General features: G+C 39.8%; 1 protein-coding gene across 1 annotated transcript in view; it reads right to left on the bottom strand.

Annotated features, from left to right (window-relative positions):
- HBP1 (HMG-box transcription factor 1) overlaps positions 1 to 17,092 on the bottom strand; it is a 31,795-nt gene extending 14,703 nt beyond the window's left edge. Inside the window, exons 1-4 of the mRNA XM_040260821.1 lie at positions 16,009 to 17,092; positions 6,533 to 6,716; positions 4,269 to 4,497; positions 178 to 313 (exon numbers count right to left, since the gene is read on the bottom strand). Coding sequence (XP_040116755.1) covers positions 178 to 313; positions 4,269 to 4,497; positions 6,533 to 6,716; positions 16,009 to 16,023 — 564 coding nt within the window. The 5' untranslated portion in view covers positions 16,024 to 17,092. The remainder of the gene's footprint in view (positions 1 to 177; positions 314 to 4,268; positions 4,498 to 6,532; positions 6,717 to 16,008) is intronic.
- Between the last annotated feature and the right edge of the window lie 2,308 nt (positions 17,093 to 19,400).

Genomic DNA, 19,400 nt, shown 5'->3' with positions numbered 1-19,400 from the left:
TTCTAACAGTTATTAGAGCTATACATATAAAATCAAACTCAGATCACTAGCAGAAAAACAAGACAGACTATTTTCCATCTGTGTGTACTTCAGAAGACACTCTTAGTGAGGGACAAGTTAATGTTTTTCAGCTGCTCTGCAAACGTCATAAAAATTTAATTTCATGAATGAACTTACCCTTTCATGTCTGACTGGTGTTTGCTCCTTCCAGTGATGAGAGAAGGCCGGCTCACCCTTAGAAGAGGCCACCGGTGGAGGGCGCGCATAGGAATGTAAACTTTTGCTAGTAGCTATGATGTGTACAGGAGATGATCTAAAATAAATCAGCCACTTTAGTTACAAAGCAAACTTCACATTCACCATACCAGTGTTATTACATATAAGACACCTATGGCAAACACTGGTGAAGATAACAAAAATTTCATCTATAGTGTGTTGTTGTATAACTTCTTTCCCTCTTCACACATTTTAAACACTTTTTTTCAGATGAGATAATATACTTCAAATTCCAAATTACTGTTTCCTTCATTTATTCACTCATTGTTGTGTCACTAGTGAAAGTCAAAGTGAAGTCACTCAGTCGTGTCCGACTCTTTGCGACCCGTGGACTGTAGCCCACCAAGCTCCTCTGTCCATGGGATTCTCCAGGCAAGAATATACTGGAGTTGGCTGCCATTTCCTATGTATCACTAAATACAAACAAATATACAGTTTCCTTCATGAAAGATGATGCCCCCTCGTGCAGGGCTCCCTGTCCCTTTCTGTCTTACTCTGATGTGGTCACTAAATCTCAATCTGAACAGGGCCTCCAAGCTCTATGTGACAAACTCGGAACTCTTTAGCTACCAACCACTTGCAGATTCAATGAATTACCTGAAGCTGAAATGTTTAAACATATTATAGTAGAAAACAGCCTATTTGCAAACCAGCTACACATAAAGCCAGCTACTTCAACCCCCAGGATCACCTTAAAAAGTAAGCTACCTCTTCCCCTTCTTTCCTGTCAAAGGTCTCTTTACCAGGCAGCACTCCCTTCAGACTACATGGGGCTCTCAAGAACACACTAAGATCCTTCCCCCACAAACATATGGGGGTGGGGGCAGAATAAGCAGCAGGCCCGTACAGGGCAAGCACTAATGTGCACTGATTCAGGAGATTGTAAAGTAGCAGAGAAGACTTAGGGTCAACTGAAGGTCCCCAATCAAGACAATTCTCCATGTCAGCTAGGGATTTGGTCTTTAACAGAAAAATGTTTACAGTGTCTGTACTAATCCACTTTCTGACAAGAGGAGGGCATCTTACTTTCCAATTTTGCACTTACTCTGTGAGAAATCTGTTAGTCCCTCGATTTTTCTAATCTTAATTAACATTTTTATTATACCTTTGCAGAAATTACTCTCTATATAAAACTATACTGTTCTCATGTTCACATAAGTAAAAACCCAAGTTAGTTTCCACGTATTTTAGCATACTCTCCAACCAATTTTCAAAATATAAATACTTAAATGTTTCATCTTTTATTTCTTCCTTTTACTACACATTTACATATTTATTGAGTGGCCAAACTGTTGAAAATTGCTTAAGCTTGTCCCTGCTTTCTTAATAAAAGAAAATTAAGTTTATCAGTTCTTCTGTATAACCATTTAAAAGAGAACAACGAAAAAAAAAAAAGAACAACGTAGTGTTCTAAAAGCGTGTGGCCGAAATGCTCTAAAAACTAATATGCTGATGTGTCTGAATGACTGACACCATCGTCTCCTCATCCCTCTATGCAAGCATAATATAAATTTTATCTGTCCTCAACCCCTTGACACTCTACAGTTACAACTTCATTGACATCCAAAAGCTCAGTAACTAACAGTTTGACAATCTACACAAAGTTGTAGAGAATAGCTATGGACCACTGACAGGGTTAGAAGCCAGGCAGAACAGCAGAGTGTTACCGTCCCTCGTTCCTGAGGAAGACGGGAAGCACAGAAAATGCAGTGGGGAATTTACACCTTTCCTTTTAACTATTTTTTTTAACATTAATTTTCTTCTGAGGGCTTTACTCAGCTTTCCATGAATTATTAATCCTCTAGTTTGTTGTGAAAAATGAAAATTACTATCTCAACTAAAATTGGGGGAAAAGGAAGTCCAATAGTAAAATCTGGATTTTCTGTTTTTAATTATAAAAGAATTTTTCATTTTTGGACTCTTAAAGATTACAATAAAAACTGGGACAATAAAGGAAGAACTACTTTGAAAAGTCAACTTTTCATCCTGTGGAAATTTTCATGGACTTAAACTGAAGTTAATTAAATTGAATTTGCTCTAATCAAGACCAATATCCTGCTGAAGAGAAGAAAAGCAGGGTAACTTGCTGGGATGCAAGAAACCAAGGCTCCACACCTAACAAATTTATTTTTTAGCAAAGAATTATACTAACTCACGAGCACTACCAAAATTCGGTTATTCCCACATCACTGTGTACGGACCCTGGTCTACCCACCCACATGAGTGCAAATCTGGGTTACTTCTCTTCCTTATAAACTATCATATTTATCTATGTCTTTTTAAATAGTCAACTTTATAATCTGGGGGATAATTAGTAAAATATTATTCATTTCTCTCTCTAGAAACCTATATGCAGGTCAGGAAGCAACGGTTAGAACTGGACATGGAACAACAGACTGGTTCCAAATAGGAAAAGGAGTACATCAAGGCTGTATATTGTCACCCTGCTTATTTAACTTATATGCATCATGAGAAACGCTGGGCTGGAAGAAGCACAAGCTGGAATCAAGGTTGCCAGGAGAAATATCAATAACCTCAGATATGCAGATGACACCACCCTTATGGCAGAAAGTGAAGTGGAACTAAAAAGCCTCTTGACGAAAGTGAAAGAGGAGAGGGAAAAAGTTGGCTTAAAGTTTAATGTTCAGAAAACTTAAGATCATGGCATCTGGTCCCATCACTTCATGGCAAATAGATGGGGAAACTGTGGAAACAGTGTCAGACTTTATTTTGGGGGGTTCCAAAATCACTGCAGATGGTGATTGCAGCCATGAAATTAAAAGACACTTACTCCTTGGAAGGAAAGTTATGACCAACCTAGATAGCATACTAAAAAGGAGAGACATTACTCTGCCAACAAAGATCTGTCTAGTCAAGGCTATGGTTTTTCCAGTGGTCATGTATGGATGTGAGAGTTGGACTGTGAAGGAAGCTGAGTGCCAAAGAATTGATGCTTTTGAACTGTGGTGTTGGAGAAGATTCTTGAGAGTCCCTTGGACTGCAAGGAGATCCAACCAGTCCATCCTAAAGGAGATCAGTCCTGGGTGTTCATTGGAAGGACTGATGCTAAAGCTGAAACTCCAGTACTTTGGCCACCTCATGTGAAGAGTTGACTCATTGGAAAAGACTCTTGATGCTAGGAGGGATCGGGGGCAGGAGGAGAAGGGGACGACAGAGGATGAGATGGCTGGATGTCATCACTGACTCGATGGACATGAGTTTGAGTGAACTCCGGGAGTTGGTGATGGACAGGGAGGCCTGGCGTGCTGCAATTCATGGGGTCGCAAAAGAGTCGGACATGACTGAGTGACTGAACTGAACTGAGGAATATTAGTTGGAAGATTCCATAATTTTACAGCACAATAACTCATTTTCTTAAACTCTGGTCTGGGTAAACGAAACAGTGGTTTTTTTTTTTTTTTAACCAATGAGAGTCTACTTTGAGAAATTCAAGATATCAATATCAGCAAACATATACATAAGGCCACATACACTGTGGAAAAAAAAATAAACGCAGACCAAAAGGAACCAAATTCAAGGTTGACTAAGTTTAAAATATAATGTTTATTTTAATTATGGCTCTTTAGAAAACTTTCATTTCTCTAAGCAAAAAATATAAATAAAAGTATTCTTGGTCAGATGTATTTCTTGATGACTTTAAACCATTTAAGACTCAGTTCTCATATTACTTTAATCATCAAAGTATGAAATAATGACTGGGGGTTGAATACCTCTTTGATCATTTTAAGATAAAGGGCTTAATTTTAACAACTTTAATAAAAAAATCTTTATTTAAATGATCAACAGCATTATTACTTTTAAAACTGCTGCTGCTAAGTCGCTTCAGTTTTGTCTGACTCTGTGCAACCCCATAGATGGCAGCCCACCAAGCTCCCTGTCCCTGGGATTCTCCAGGCAACTTTTAAAACTAGGGAGGGAAAAGTGTTTTGTAATGACAAAGTTTTCAATTAAAACACAGCCAATGTTCCCACCTGTTGTAAAATGAGCACTGCATAAGTGGACTTTGTGGGCTGGTGGCAATATTTGCTAGTTCTGTTAGCCAATCCACTTCATTTTCACCGTAAGTATTTTCTGATATTTCTGAGGTATTCTGGTTCCAAGATGGTCTTGGATATTCTTGATGAGACACATCTGAACTCAGCTGGTATATGGCAGATTGAGTAGGATCACTCTGAACAGCCTGAAGTTCAGGAAGATCATCTGCAAATAAGCACACTCAAGATTAGCAGAAGGAGGTTACTGATCCAGGGGACCATACTGAAATCACAGCTGGGAAAGGCGGCCTCAAATTTAGCTAGTTAATTTTGTGAGAGGAAAAGGGTAAATTCAAAATGTTTTTTTGAAAGAAACAAGTTTCAACTGAAAAAAAAATGACATCTTATACATTTAAGGGTCAACAAAGCCTAACAGAAAAGTACACTTAAATGGATTAATGACCTCACTACACAAACCATGTATTTACAACTGTTCACAAACTGTTCTGTTTGTGTTTTCTGACTCCCCGCCCCCAGTTTTTCACAGGCTCACCTGGGAATAATCCATATGCTACTCAGACATTTTTATGTTACCACGTTAATAAGGAAAAAGGTATTTTATGGGGGCATGTATGTACTTAATCAGATTACTACAATAAATGAAAACAATAATTTTCAAAGATGAAACTTAGATCATAGCAATTTTTAGGTACTATTCAACTTTATCTACACCAAATTATTTATGAGAACGTCTAAACTCAGTAATGTTTATTATTTTCCAAAAAGTGTGTTCTCAAAAGGTAGTTCATGACAGACTTTCAGCTACCCAAGAAAGAAAACCAGAAAGAGTACTCAAGGACCACCCTTGTTCATGTCAAAACTACTCTGCAAGGTAGACTGAATTCTAAAAAACTGAACTGGAAAAAAAAAAGCCTCTTGTAGCCTTAAAAACAACAACAAAATCCCTTTGTGAAATACACGCCTGTAAACTCTATGGATCCAATGGGTCTCTTCAATATATAAACCCAGAAGCTCTTGTAGACTTGAGAGCTCTCTATATGGTCACAATAAAAGCACATACTCATTCCTATACAGGGAATATCCCAGAATAACTCACTAAAACAGAAATGTCTGACAAGTACTAATTCAGGATATCCATTCATAAAACCTACTAGAAGGTATCCCTCCCTTCCCAAAGAAGCCAAAATACACCAACTTAAGATAATTCCACTCTGTAATGTTCATGATGGTGAAGCTACTTCCCTTCCCTCATTGCCAACATCATTCTTTGACTATCACCTGTATATTTACTGTGAAGGGTTCATTTCTGTCTTTCAAGTTAAGGAAACTACTTTTAAACTGAAGTCATGAGGGGCTGTAAAGTTTTTGACCTCCTGAGCCCTAGGTTCCTGATTTCCTTCTGAAACCAACTAAAATGTGACAATAAAGAACCAAGTAATTGATTGAAATGATATTTCCCACTCAATAGTAACCACAATTCAGTAAATATTTTGAGCTTAGCAAACCCTTAGCATGCCAACAGGTTATGTCTCAAGACCTTTAAGATCTTCAAATTCCCAAAGAAGACTACCGTATAACCTCCTTTATTTCATCATTTATAAAATGAGGACAATCACATCTAGCATTTTGTGAACATCAGGGGAAAACGCATTTTAAATGGGGACAAAGCCAAGACGAAAAGTGGGCAGCAAGACAAGCTCACTCATCGGCTGTTTATTCTCTTCAACACTTACCTCAAAGCAGTAACATTCAAAGTCATACCTCAACAAACCTACACAGTTCTATATATCATGCATCTTTGGGGTAGCTCAGCAGTACTGATAATTACAAATGTCTGATCCTCCAGTTTCAAGTGTCCACTGGAATTTCCCCCATCATACCAACAAACCAGGCATAAAGGCATAGCCAGCATAATTTGCTGAGCTTACAAGGCTATTTCAAAAGTAACAGCTTTTGAAAAGCCACACCGCAAGGTTTCCATAAGGTGTTTAAAGGCTCATTTTTACCCACAAAGACAGTTGAGTTTGAATTTGTAAATGAGTCTCTATGATAACTAACATAATCAACATAAAGTTATGTTGGTTTAAATAATACTTTATAAGCAATAACAAGAGAACACTGAAAGTTCCTAGTGAAGAAAACTTAGCATACTTTTCAACAATTCAAGGTGGGTGGAAAAGTTAAACGTGAAAATTAGTCCGCATCTCAGTGAAGACCCCTGAAAACCGAGCTTCGGTTACCGAGTTCCATGTGCTCATCACAAGAGTTGTACCCGGGCGAGGACGGCAGCGTCTCCTCGCGCTGCAGCAGCTGCAGCGAGTCGCTCACCCCGGGCGCTCTCTTGTCCATGACAAGCAGGAGCTTCTGCACCGCATCAGGCATCTGCTTGCTCTTCACTTCCCACACCATGTTATGGCGCTCCGACTAAAAATGACACAAGAAAAAAAAGTCACGTGGTCTATGAAAGCATGAAATCTATCAGAGACATCACAATGTTGTATCTTTAATCATATATTGCCATCTGTATCCCCCTCAAAATCGCTACACATGGACAACTGAAGGTCAATTCTATTTGGCACCTTTTTATTTCTCTATTTATCAACTGTGTCCACTATTCTGTTTTCTCATCTTCTGAAAGTGAACAACTGTAATGTTACAGTCTCTAAAGAACATTTGAGAAAGAGTTTTTTGGGATTTCCAGTGGTTGAGACTCCATGCTTCCATTGCAGGGTCACCAGTTCAGTCTCTGGTTGGGGATCTAAGATCTTATGGCCAAAACAAAAACATAAAGTAAAATAGAGTTTCTTAAAATGGACATATATTATACTTCTCATAAAAGTAAAAATGTTTTCTTAATGATAATTTGGAATCTAATCATAATAAAAAGGCTACTATTTTTACAAAGATATATAATAATAATGGGAAATTTAGCTAAACAAACAGTAAATCTACCATTATCTCAAGCTTACAAAATTGAAACAATGAAGAAAATAATATAAACTGATACACCTAAATAATTTCTCAGCTATGTCTACCAACTAAATTGTTATGAAAGTAAAACGTGGTTATACCTTTTAGATTCTTGCCTTTGAACAACGATCAAATTAGTTATTTAATACGAGTGACAGCAGCAGGAAGATTTCCTGATTTCTCAGGCTCTACCCCAAATTTCATTTTTAAAAGTTCTAATGAAATATACCAACACATAAAATTCTAATATATTTTTTTCCTCAAAATAAAACAATAAAATATACTGCTGTTAAAAGTCACTTAAAAAAATGAAGTTGGGAATTCCCTGCCAGTTCAGTGTTTGGAGTCAGTGCTTTCACTGCCAGGAACCTGGGTCCAATCACTGGTCAGGGAACTAAGACCCCACAAGCCACAAGTAGTATGGCCAAAAAGAAAACAGGCATTAGAAGTCAGGTACCGTAGCCCAGGCTAATCAAAAACTGCAGTGAAAAGATATTTAAACCAAAAGCTAAGTCATGACATAATCACCAACAAACACTGACATTTATTCTACAAAGGCTTTTCTCATGAATTTTCTTATGAAACATTATTCTGACTATAAAACATATGATCACTGTGGGAGAAAAAAAAAAAAAACAAAAAAAGCTTTTCTTAAGAAAAAAGGAATATAGTAATTATTTCTAATTCCACCAATGTGAGTTACTGGGACATTTTGATGTTATTATCTAATGATCCAATCTCTTTTCCACACAGACATCTACATTTTTACAAAATCATTTCTTTTTCTTCATGTCATATTATACATAAATGAGACCTTTTCTTAACATTAAGTTCATAAGCATTAATTCTTTCAAAGATCTATTTTTAAAAATTAAATTATATATAATCACAGGAATTACCAAAATTTACTTATCCCTCCTACTACTAAACATGTTCCCAGTTTTTTCACTCTTACTTTATACATTATTTTTTTAAAGTATTTGTTTACATCTGGTTATTTCTTTGGACTTCCAAAAGATAGATTAGTGGTTGGATGGCAATTAAACATCTTCTAAGGCTTACTCCTTGGAAGGAAAGTTATGACCAACCTAGACAGCATATTAAAAAGCAGAGACATTACTTTGCCAACAAAGGTCCGTCTAGTCTAGGCTTTGGTTTTTCCAGTAGTCATGTATGGATGTGAGAGTTGGACTATAAAGAAAACTGAGCTCTGAAGAATGGATGCTTTTGAACTGTGGTGTTGGGGAAGACTCTTGAGAGTCCCTTGGACTGCAAGGAGGTCCAACCAGTACATCCTAAAGGAGATCAGTCCTGGGTGTTCACTGGAAGGACTGATGCTGAAGCTGAAACTCCAATACTTTGGCCACCTGATGCGAAGGGCTGACTCATTTGAAAAGACCTTGATGCTGGGAAAGATTGAAGGCAGGAGAAGGGGACAACAGAGGATGAGATGGCTGGATGGCATCACAGACTCAATGGAGTTTGGGTGGACTCCGGAGTTGGTGATGGACAGGGAGGCCTGGTGTGCTGCGGTTCATGGGGTCGCAAAGAGTCGGACACGACTGAGCGACTGAATTCAACTGAAAGCTTTTGACACATACAGCTAAACTGACCATTGTCTTACTTTATTTCTAGTATTTTATTTCAGCTTTCATATTTCTGTCTCAAATGACTCATTTTTGGGTACTTGGAGTCTTACACAATATAAACTGTAAGATGTACTATGGAGTAGTGAGCAAGTAGTGGAGAAGAGGGCACTGGGTTAGGTGTAAGGAAACATGGGTTTGATTCCAGCTTGATGACTTACTAAATCTATGACCTAAATGACTGAGCTTCTCACTAATTCAGTATCTCCATATGGAAACAGGGCTCATGACACCTGCTCTCTCTTCTTCCCAGAGCAGTTGTAAAGATGAAACAAAATGAGCAAAATAAAGTAAAATGATCTTTAAAAAATTTTTATCCCTAGACTGACATAGGGCAATATTATGCATATTTTGGATACTTAATCTCTTAACAGAACAGTTACTGAAAATAATTAACAACAGGAACCAGACAGGCAGTTATTCAGCTTTGGTAATTTCCTCCCTGCAAAATATGACAAATTATCCAACACATCTCAGTAGAAGTCATAGATCATACCATTACTTTAAGCAAGTAACAGTTTATCTAAAAGATGTTTGAGGCATTCCCAAGAAATGAACACTTTTCAGTAAGTACAATCTATTCTGTAATAATCACAGTCTTATGATATAATTACAGCAAATACGCTAGTGTGTAACAAACAGCTTCCTACAAAATTGGTGGCCACAAGAGATGTGACTAGTAACACAAATTGACTTCTCAAGCATAAATGGCCAAATCCTGATTCTGAGCCTCCACTTTCTCACTGCAAAAGCTCAGCAAACTTAGCTTGATCTGTGATGCGCAACCCTGGGGGCACACAGGACCATGTCTGCTTCAAACCAATGATGCTCAAGCCCTGCCTTCCAGCGCATGTGATTTATTTGAACTGAGGTACAGTCTGTGCACTGGTTTTTACTTGTTTTCATTCAAACAAACTCCTGGTGCACTCGGAGAAGGAGCGGGCTAAAAATGATTGCCATATTCCTTTATCTAAACATATGTGTGTGTATATATATGTATAATATATTCAGTCATTTAATACATATTATGTACAAGGCACTCTACTAGGTATTACGTTGAAACTCAATGATGAACAGTTTATCATGAATCTCAAGGAACCTACACTTGAGTAGAAAGACAGAAGCAAACAACTGCAGTTCTATGGAGGCAGGGTTTGGCTATGAATGGGTAAAAAAGGAAGGAAGGGAAGCTCCTAATGAGAGAAACTCACATGAGCAAACTCAGAATTAGCAAAGTACTGGATGAAATCAGAAGGACATAGAAGCCAGAGGCTAGGATATCTCCTGGTTGTCAATAATAAGGCTGGAAGGTAGACTGGGATCAGAATCTTCAATTCTAGTTCAGGAAAACTGGTTTGCTGCTTTGTTTTTTGAAACTAGGCTCCTGAGTTTATACATTTGCTACCTGCCAGCTATGTGCCCTGGACAACTTATTTAAAATCTTCATGCCTTGTTGATAAAATGGAAATAATAAAAGCACCTACACAGGTTATAAAAACTCAGTGAGCTCATAAATATCAAAAGCTTACAATAGTGCCTAACAGAGCAAACTCTCAACATAGAGTGGCCAGTATTATTATTAGCAACTAGCAAACAATGGGAACCACTGCAAAATTTTGAATAGAAGTCTAACATAGAACTATACTTCAAACATTTTTTGTCTATTTAAAAAAATCATACTGAAATACAATGAGTATGCAAAAACATCTATAATAAACACTTAAGGGAGAGTGTTTTGAGAGCACAATATATTCACATTCCCAGTTTCTGTCTATGCCACTCACTCCCAGCTTCCTTTGCAAGAGTCCTCATGAGGGACTTCCCTGGTGGCCCAGTGGTTAGGACAGTGCTTCCACTGCAGGGGGCACGAGTTCAATCCCTGGTCAGGGAACTAAGATCCAACAAGCCCAGGGCAAGGCCACCCTCCCCCCCAAAAAGGCAAAATAAGGCCCCCAGTGAAAGCCCCCTCCAGAAAAGCAGCAAGGCACTCCCCCCACCCCATGAAATAAGTGGTAATTGGTAGTATCAGTGCAGATTCCTCATTTAGTAATGCCCCAACAAAAGAGAACTAGTTATTCTATGTGGGTTCTTGGCACAGCTAATATTAAGTTTAGTCGATTTTAACCCTTTCCATAGAAAACTTTCTGACATCCTAAGGATACAAGACACAATTTAACCTGACTTAATGACTCAAATTTCATATGAACATCTACTGGACATTTTACACATGGAAGTGATCGGCATAAATCAGTGCAAGCTGCAGTCTCAAACATGAAAAACTTCTCACTTTTCCCCAGAGTTGCACTGGCCACGTGTACCTCCTCAGCAGAGCCGCAGTTAGTCTGCCGTGTGCCACCGCCTGCAGAGCCCTTCCCAGCGAGGTCTGCCCTCCCCTCAGCAGGTCCCAGGTGCCCAGTCACCATTCACAGTGCACTCACATCTCCTTACAACTGCTAGCATCTCTTCAGCACTCTTAGAAACCTACCAACATCCCATCACAACACACCTTAAATGAAGTTGGAAGAAACATTTGGTTTCTAATCAAAGAACAGAAGTATCAAAGAAATATTTGTTGAACTTGAGTTCTACGTGTTTGTACCTCTCACTGTTTGTACCTTTTATTGCACAAGGCTATCAAAAGTTTGGTCTTGAGATAGTGGAGATTCTCCTTCTCTAAACCTGTAAACAGGAGCAACAGACTTGAAAATCAGACCATTTTCTCTAAAAAAAATAAAAAATAAAAATTGAGAAAAAGGTAATCTGAGGTAGGTCGCTTAACCTCAAGGTACCTCTACTGATCTCAGAAGAGCTATTTCGAGGGGAAAAAAAAAGGCCTCTGATACAGTAAAGGAACACCAGAGAATCCATATTCAAAATAACTCCTTACATACATCACACCAATTAAACATTCATTTTGAGAAACAAGCTTCTCTTTCAAACTTTTCCTGGTAGAGCTAACACTGTTGCTCATTCATGCTGTTGTATGCTGCTTTGGCATTATAGGATTTGACACAGCTCATACTGTGTTTTAGTTATCTCTGCACATGTCAACTCTCAACTAGACTGGTGATTTTCAAAGATTAAAATTCTCCAGCAGTTGTACTCTGAAATGTCATGATCAATATTACAAACTTTTACTGGGTGGAGATGAGACAGCCCTATTGCATCTGTTTTGCAAACTTTCAGAAGTAAATATCCACAAAGTCTCGATGAAAGGAAAGGAAGAGATGACTAGAAATAACCAGGTTTCAGTGAATGAAAAAGGAAATTAGGTTTTACTAAATGCCTACCTGCTATTTGCCAAGCATTTCCACATACTTCATCTAATTTTGTATAAACTTCAAATCATATAAAGCTCAGAACAAAGTACTGTTCTGGATCAGGAGGGAATTCCCTGGCAATCCAGTTGTTAAAAGACTTCTGTGCTCCCACTGGAGAGGGCAACGGTTCAATCCCTGGTCCCTGGTCGGGGAACTAAGATCTCACATGGTGTGCGGTGTGACCCCCCAAAATAAATACTATTCTGGATGATGAAAACAGGGCTCTGATGATTGAATCAGACCATTTTCCCTCCCCCTGCCCCCAAAATGAGAAAAAGGACAAAAGATATAGACCAACACAGAGACATCTAATTTCAATTACATTCAAGTGCCTGTCCTTCCCTGAATCTTTTATCTTTTCATCATGATGGATAAAGGAAAAGGATCTTCTCTGTGCCTCCCATAATCCCGAAGGACTTCTGTATGAAGCTCCAACTCTTTGGGGGAAGGAGGTGAAGAAATGGTAATTTGCAATTATTTTATATCTCTAACATGAGAAATTGAGGTGGTATTTAAAATGTATTACACAACTGCAAGCTAAAATCAACCTCCATAACAAACTAGATTAAACACAAACTATACCAAAAGCAGTTGAGGGCCTCTATGCGGTTCTTTCAGAAACTTCAAACCACAGAGTTCAGAGAGTTTTCTACAACCCTAGTTTGCCATAATGTTAACAAGGAAAAAAATCCACATCCCAATAGTAGGTGGTATTCTTTCCATAAAATGTTACTGTAGAGTATCACTTACAGTGTCATTTTTATATATAAAGTAGAAAAAATAATTTTCTTCTCTAATTTAGTTGATCAAATTTTTTACAGCTACTGGTAGTAGTTTAGAAAAGCTATATGACTATGAACAATTTAACTTCTATGCCTCAGTTTTCTTTTTCCTAAAATGGGACCAGTCTACCTGTCTACCTGCATCTACCTGTATCATAATTACCGGAAGTATTAAAGACACTACATGACACACCCTCGTAATGGTTCCAAAGCATTCCCTTAACTCATCAGTCGCTGCTGCTAAGTCGTTTCAGGCGTTTCCGACTCTGTGTGACCCCACAGACAGCAGCCCACCAGGCTCCCCCGTCCCTGGGATTCTCCAGGCAAGAACACTTGGAGTGGGTTGCTACTGCCTTCTCCTTACTGCTGCCCAGTGCTAAATACATCTATACAAGTTCTTATTCATTTTGTGCTGATCTGACACAAAATACTGAAACTTGAAGAAGAGAACACCAAACACACCACTACAAGCCATCTGTAAACCTGTTTAAAAGTACTATCAATATGAACAGTACACAAGATAAGTCACTGCACAAAAAAACTTCAATCTTTACATCATGTGTAACAACCTGTGAGAAAAGTTTTTCTAAACTACCAATAACTTTAGAGAAGAAAATTATTTTTTCTAATTTACAGAAAATGACAGTTTAAAATATGATATGAAATAACAAAGTAAATGCAGGTCAAAATATGAAGGTATATGATTACTGTTGATGAGTTAGGCACAAACAAGAATCTAAAATATCATTAAGAGAATATCGTTTTTCCTGAATTTTTTAATATGAAAAGTATTTGTCAACTTAAAAATATCTGGTGTGATTTCTCATTCCAGGTAAATATTCACTTTCATAATTAAAAGATAATACATGTAAAATACCTGGCATCGTTTCATTAACATGGTACTAACTTAATGAATGGCAGAAAAAAGAAGTACTAATATTTTCATTTCAAACAGAAATACAGGAGACGAGCTAGCTTCTCCCTCATAAAGCCCAGGTTATTTGCACTGAGCATTTAGGTAGTGAGGCAACGGTCCGAAAAAATTAAAATACAGTGGCGGAAACAACTCTTAAAGTGATAGTATCATTTTTGAAGTCTGAGAAGCAGGCATTGTGAAACATGGAAAAATGTGGGAAATCCCGGGAGAAGGTTACTTTGAACTAAGGGGAAGACTTTTCTAAGCTGAAAAAGGTAACTGGGGGGACCAGTGGTTCGGGCTCCGTACTTCCTCTGAAGGGGGCAAGGGTCTGATCCTTGGTTGGCGTGGCCGGGGAGCCAAATAAATAAAATCTTTGAATTTTTTATAAGTAACTGGGCTTATAAAACTAAGTAAAATGGAAACCAGGAACTGAAATCAAAATTTCACTCTATAATGTACTGTCAATTTAGAATTTAAATATTTTGTTTTGGCTTCCTCAAAAGTATAAAACAGCTCCAAAATGTATTGGGTGTATGAATTCTTTTGAATATAATTAAAATTTCCTTAAAACTTTGTCAACTATTACCTACTCAGCAAGAACTGAGGAGTTCAATCGTGGAAACTCAACAGTTGACCCTAGTACTCAGCAAGTTAAATCGGAAAACAGCAGAAACAGTAACAACCAAAAGCAGAGACTGAAAGAACTAGCAGTACATTACAAATTTATTATCAGTAGTTAGTAGAAAAATATTTACAAATGTTACAACTATTCTAATTCTCCAACGTAACTTTCATTTCACTAAATCATTGTTAGGAATCACCTGTTACTGCTAGTTAGAAGGAAATAAATCTATAGCACTCAGTCGGAATTGTTGGTAGGACTTCCAACACTTCCTGGTATACACACAACTGACTTTTAACCTCCTCCCTTAGCATCACTGGCTCCCAGAATTAAAGACTCTTGAGTGTTTCCCTGCAGTCAGAGCTTCCTTTACAAAAGATTCTTGCTGAAAACTCCTAAAGAATTAACACTAGTGATGTGTTCAAAAGAATGCACAGCGGCGAGCGAACTCCCCTAGACAGCAGGCAGCGTTTGAAGGAGCTACAAAAACCCGGCCCCGACAGTTGATTTCGCTAGTCTTCTTTTTTGTTTTAATCCGCCTGGGGCAGCAGCATAGGTTGGAAGGCGGAGACTGAAATCGCCTGCCAAGCCTCGATCTCGGTCACACAGAGGCAGTGCCTCCCGGTTCACGCCAAGTCCATCCCCCACCCTCTTTCGCCATTCATCGTGTTCCCCTCCCCTCCCCCCATCATGTGACCGCAGCCTGGACTCCAGGCTTGTTTTTCCCCTCGGCTCAACTCCACCGCGCAGGCGCCAAGGAGTCCATTCATTCGAACTGCGTAACAATGAGCCCCGGGGCCCAAGGGCTCCGCGAGCTTCCCAATTCGGCCCGAGCCCCTCTCGGCCCCTGAAGAGGCGGCGCTTCACAGGAGTCCTCCAGCCGCGGCCGGCCGCCCACCCCGGGCCAACCTCCGACCCTCCGCCCACTCGCGGGAGTTGAAGTCAAACTTTCCTGGGCAGCCCCAGAGTCGCGTCGGCCCCCTTTCCCCCGCCCAGGCCCGCCCCATCTCCTCACCCGGCCCGGCCACCCACCGCGCCACCCGGCCCAGAGCGCCATCCTCGCAGACGCCTCCCAGCCCCCGCCCCAAGACCCCCACGGACCGTGCCGACGCGAAGCCCAGGTGAGCTCGCGGGAAGCACCAGTCCGGTGGGTTCGCCGCAGGCCGGTATCGGACGGTTAACTGCCCCCGCCGTCAGGAAGAGGACAGCCGACCTGAGTTCACCCGGCCGCCAGATACCCTCGGGATCCTGCCCCTCCCTTCCCCACCCCCACCCCTTCCCGAACAGAAAGACAACAAACCGCCGCGGAGTATAAGCAGCCCCGGCGCTGGCCGCCCCGGCCGCGACAACACCACCAGCAACTCGCATATCCTCTCTACAACTGACGCCGGCCTCCCCGGGGCGCGTTACTGCTCCCGCCGCCGCTCTTAGTCCTCCGCCGAAACTTTCCTACTTACCAAACCCGTCGCCATTACCAAGTCTTTCAAGCTTCGTCTTCCCCCTCCCCTCAAACCCCCGGGGGGTTGAGCCTCCGCCCAGCTCCTTCGCCTTCTTATTGGCCCGTGGCACTGCCATTCGATCGTTTCTCCTTCCTATTGGTTGGTACCGTGGTCCGTCTCGGTGGGCGGGCTTGTGTTGACTTTTGCGTTGTATTTATTGGGGAAGACGGAGTGTCAATCACCAGGGTGAGGGCTTCGGATTGGATTGCTGCCGAGACTCCCGGGACTCCAGCCAAACGTTGCCGCCGAAATGGGTTGTGGGTTCGTAGTCTGGGTCTGGCTGTGTTTCTCTCCGAGACTGCACGTCAGAGGAACAGGTTGGACTACATTTCCCAGAAGTGCGTGCACGGTGCAGTCTTGATAGTAAACAAGAGTCATAGGGACACGTGTATCAGCTCGTTTGTTTTGGTGTCTGGGACAAAAAGGAGGGGGCGGAGGAAGGGAGTGTTTTAAAGCTTTGGCCTCTTCTCTTCCTCTGGGCCTGTGCTAGCACTCAGAGCAGCCTCAAGCCTCTCGCAGCACCCATTCCGGGCCATAAACCGCCAGAGTCGCTTGCAGCTCAGAATTTGGCAAGAGGCCAAGGTATTGTTTTAGTGCGAGGGGAAGGAGATGACTGCACAAGCGGAAGCAGTGCTGCCTCGAAGGGGACCCAGTCACCCAGAAATCACGGCCCCAGGCATGATGGGGATAATATAAAGGTGGTGCTGGGGTCCAGTGGGAAGACTTAACATTCGTTTATCCTGAGCCTGGCTTCGCCCCTCCCTGGACAGCAGCTTGAGGTTTCTCTGCGGACTCTGTTCAGTTCACCCGAGATTTTTTGAATGCCGGCTGCGTGCCAGGCACCAAGAGGCTTGGGGATGAACAATGAGAGAGAAGCTCGGAGGTCTGGACAATTTACAAAACTGTGAAGCGGGAGGTGGGGTCATTACTGTTGACTTAAGAATTGAGGAAAGGCAAATTGATGTTTTCTATATTTGACCAGCTTACTCGTTGTTTAAGGTAATACGGAGGGGTATAATGTGTGACTTAAACTGATGTAATTTGTGAATCGTTATCAGGGTTTCTCTGGTGAGTTTCAGTTTAACCATTTTTCCTCTCCAGAGGTCTTCCCATTGGTGAAAGAATGTCTTCCTACTTTGTTTCCACTAGGAGTTCCTCCTCCAGTTACGAATTCTCTGACTCAAAGAGAGGAGGATGGCTTCTCTGCATTATAGTTACCTTCATTTTAAACAAGGCTGTCCAGTTCCTAGCCTATAATTGATGTTTTTACCATTCCCATTACAAAGGCATTATTAAGCTTTTTTCCCTTTGAACTTTTAGTGTTTAGTCATTTAAGCTATGCTTTAGGTTTTATATCTTTAGATCACTGTATTATGTTTAAGAGGAGGAAAACATACTAGGAAAACATACTATAAAGTCAAACTTTTGGAAAGGAGCCTTAAATCCTTGCTGGTGATTCCTTTAAAACCCCTACTTTTCTGGAATTTTTAAATCTGAAAGCCACGGAACAAATATGGAAATCCAAAGTAACTTTCCTATACTGAAACAAGTTTTCAAATTCTTTTAGGGATTCCCTGTTTAAATCCTTAAAGGGAATTATAGAATAGTCCTCCCTACCATGTGATCAAAGATGGTATTCAGATCAAATACAGATCCAAGATTTTGTATTCACAAATACTAATCAAATTATTTTGTTTCTTAAAAATAATTCAGAGGGCCAGTAAAATGCCTAAAATTTTCCCTGAATAAAAAGGACAATATTTGTATTTATCTTCGTTCAGAGATTAATGGAGTGACCCCAAGACTCAACTGTGGCCCTCCTCTTTTGTGTATTTTTATTTTCTTTCTTCACTTTTTTTTTTTTTACAGTGGAGGTTCATTGTGCCTCAGAATTGAAAAATTGAAAATATGAATTCCAATGTTTAATTTCCTGACAAAAAGAAAAATCCGTGGAATTCACTTGATCATTGGAAAACTAAAATCTCAGCTATTAATGACTAGCTCCCTCCAGGAAACTAAAAACCTTTCCCACCATCCAAAAACTGAACTCTCAAGAGCTGGTACCACACCATCCCCCCCGGTCCCCCCCCCCCCCACACACACACACTGCATGAACCATGAGATCTGCTTTTGGCTGAACCTTAAACTTATTTTAAAAGGTTTTCTGTTTCAAAGCGTTTAGTAAAAGCCTTAGTGGAGATATTTTTTTATTTGTGAACACAGCGGTAGGAAGAATAGCACCTTCAGATCAAGCTATTGTACATTATTAGAAATGATTATCCTTTAATTAGCACTATAAGGTTTTCCTATCCATTCATTCAGAAATACCTATTTAGCTCCTACTATTGATTGACCACTGTGCTAATTCATATGGATACAAAGATACAAAATATTTTCACATACTCTCATTTTTGTCCAGGTCATTAAATGGAAGAGTAAAATTCTCTTGAGTTAGTTCAGTCATAACTGATTAAATGTCAGTGTTAGAATCTCTGTACCTTTAAGTGGACAATTAGTCCATCTTTGGCCTCTCCTGGGAAGCTAAATGCTTACCTTGTGCACCTATATATATTTAACAGGAACCTCATTATTCATTTTTGGATGACTAAGAAAACCAGACAACTCAGCCAGAACTAAGATCAAAGTACAAAACCAGTAAGATTTCCTTAGAATTCTTGACTTATATAAATTCTAGTACTTCACTAAAATATATATAAAGAATTTTTGTACCAATTACTTATTATTTATATATGATAAAATATAAAATGACATTTATATTTTATATAATATAAAATATTTTAGCTCCTTGGTGAAGGATCTGCCTGCCAATGCAGGGGACGCAGGAGGCATAGGTTCCATCCCTGGGTCAGGAAGATCCCCTGGAGAAGGAAATGACAACCTACTCCAGTATTCTTGCCTGGGAAATCTCATGGTCAGAAGAGCCTGATGGGCTACAGTTCATAAGTTTGCAGAGTCTGACACGACTGAACCTGTAAGGGATTTTTATATATACTAAAGAACATTTGTTCATAACATACTTCCATGATAAAACTGACATTAAAATCAATTTTGGGAATTCCCTGGCAGTCCACTGGTTAGGACTCCAGGCTCTCACTGCCAAGGGTGTGGGTTCAATGCCTGGTCAGGGAATGAAAATCCTACAAGCTGTAACCAAAAGAAAGTTCAAAAATAAAATTTTCTTTACATAGCATCTACTTCTGGTCAGTGCAAATATCATATACACACATACATATTCCACATAAACTATGCCCAAATATGTTAAGAGTTGTCATCCAAAATCAAAATGTCTTCAGCAATTTGTAAAATACTTCTGTATTCATAAAGAAACA

Source organism: Oryx dammah, unplaced genomic scaffold (genome assembly GCF_014754425.2).
Source record: "Oryx dammah isolate SB20612 unplaced genomic scaffold, SCBI_Odam_1.1 HiC_scaffold_18, whole genome shotgun sequence".
Lineage (NCBI taxonomy): Eukaryota > Metazoa > Chordata > Mammalia > Artiodactyla > Bovidae > Oryx > Oryx dammah.
This window is presented reverse-complemented; position numbering and strand designations above follow the sequence as displayed.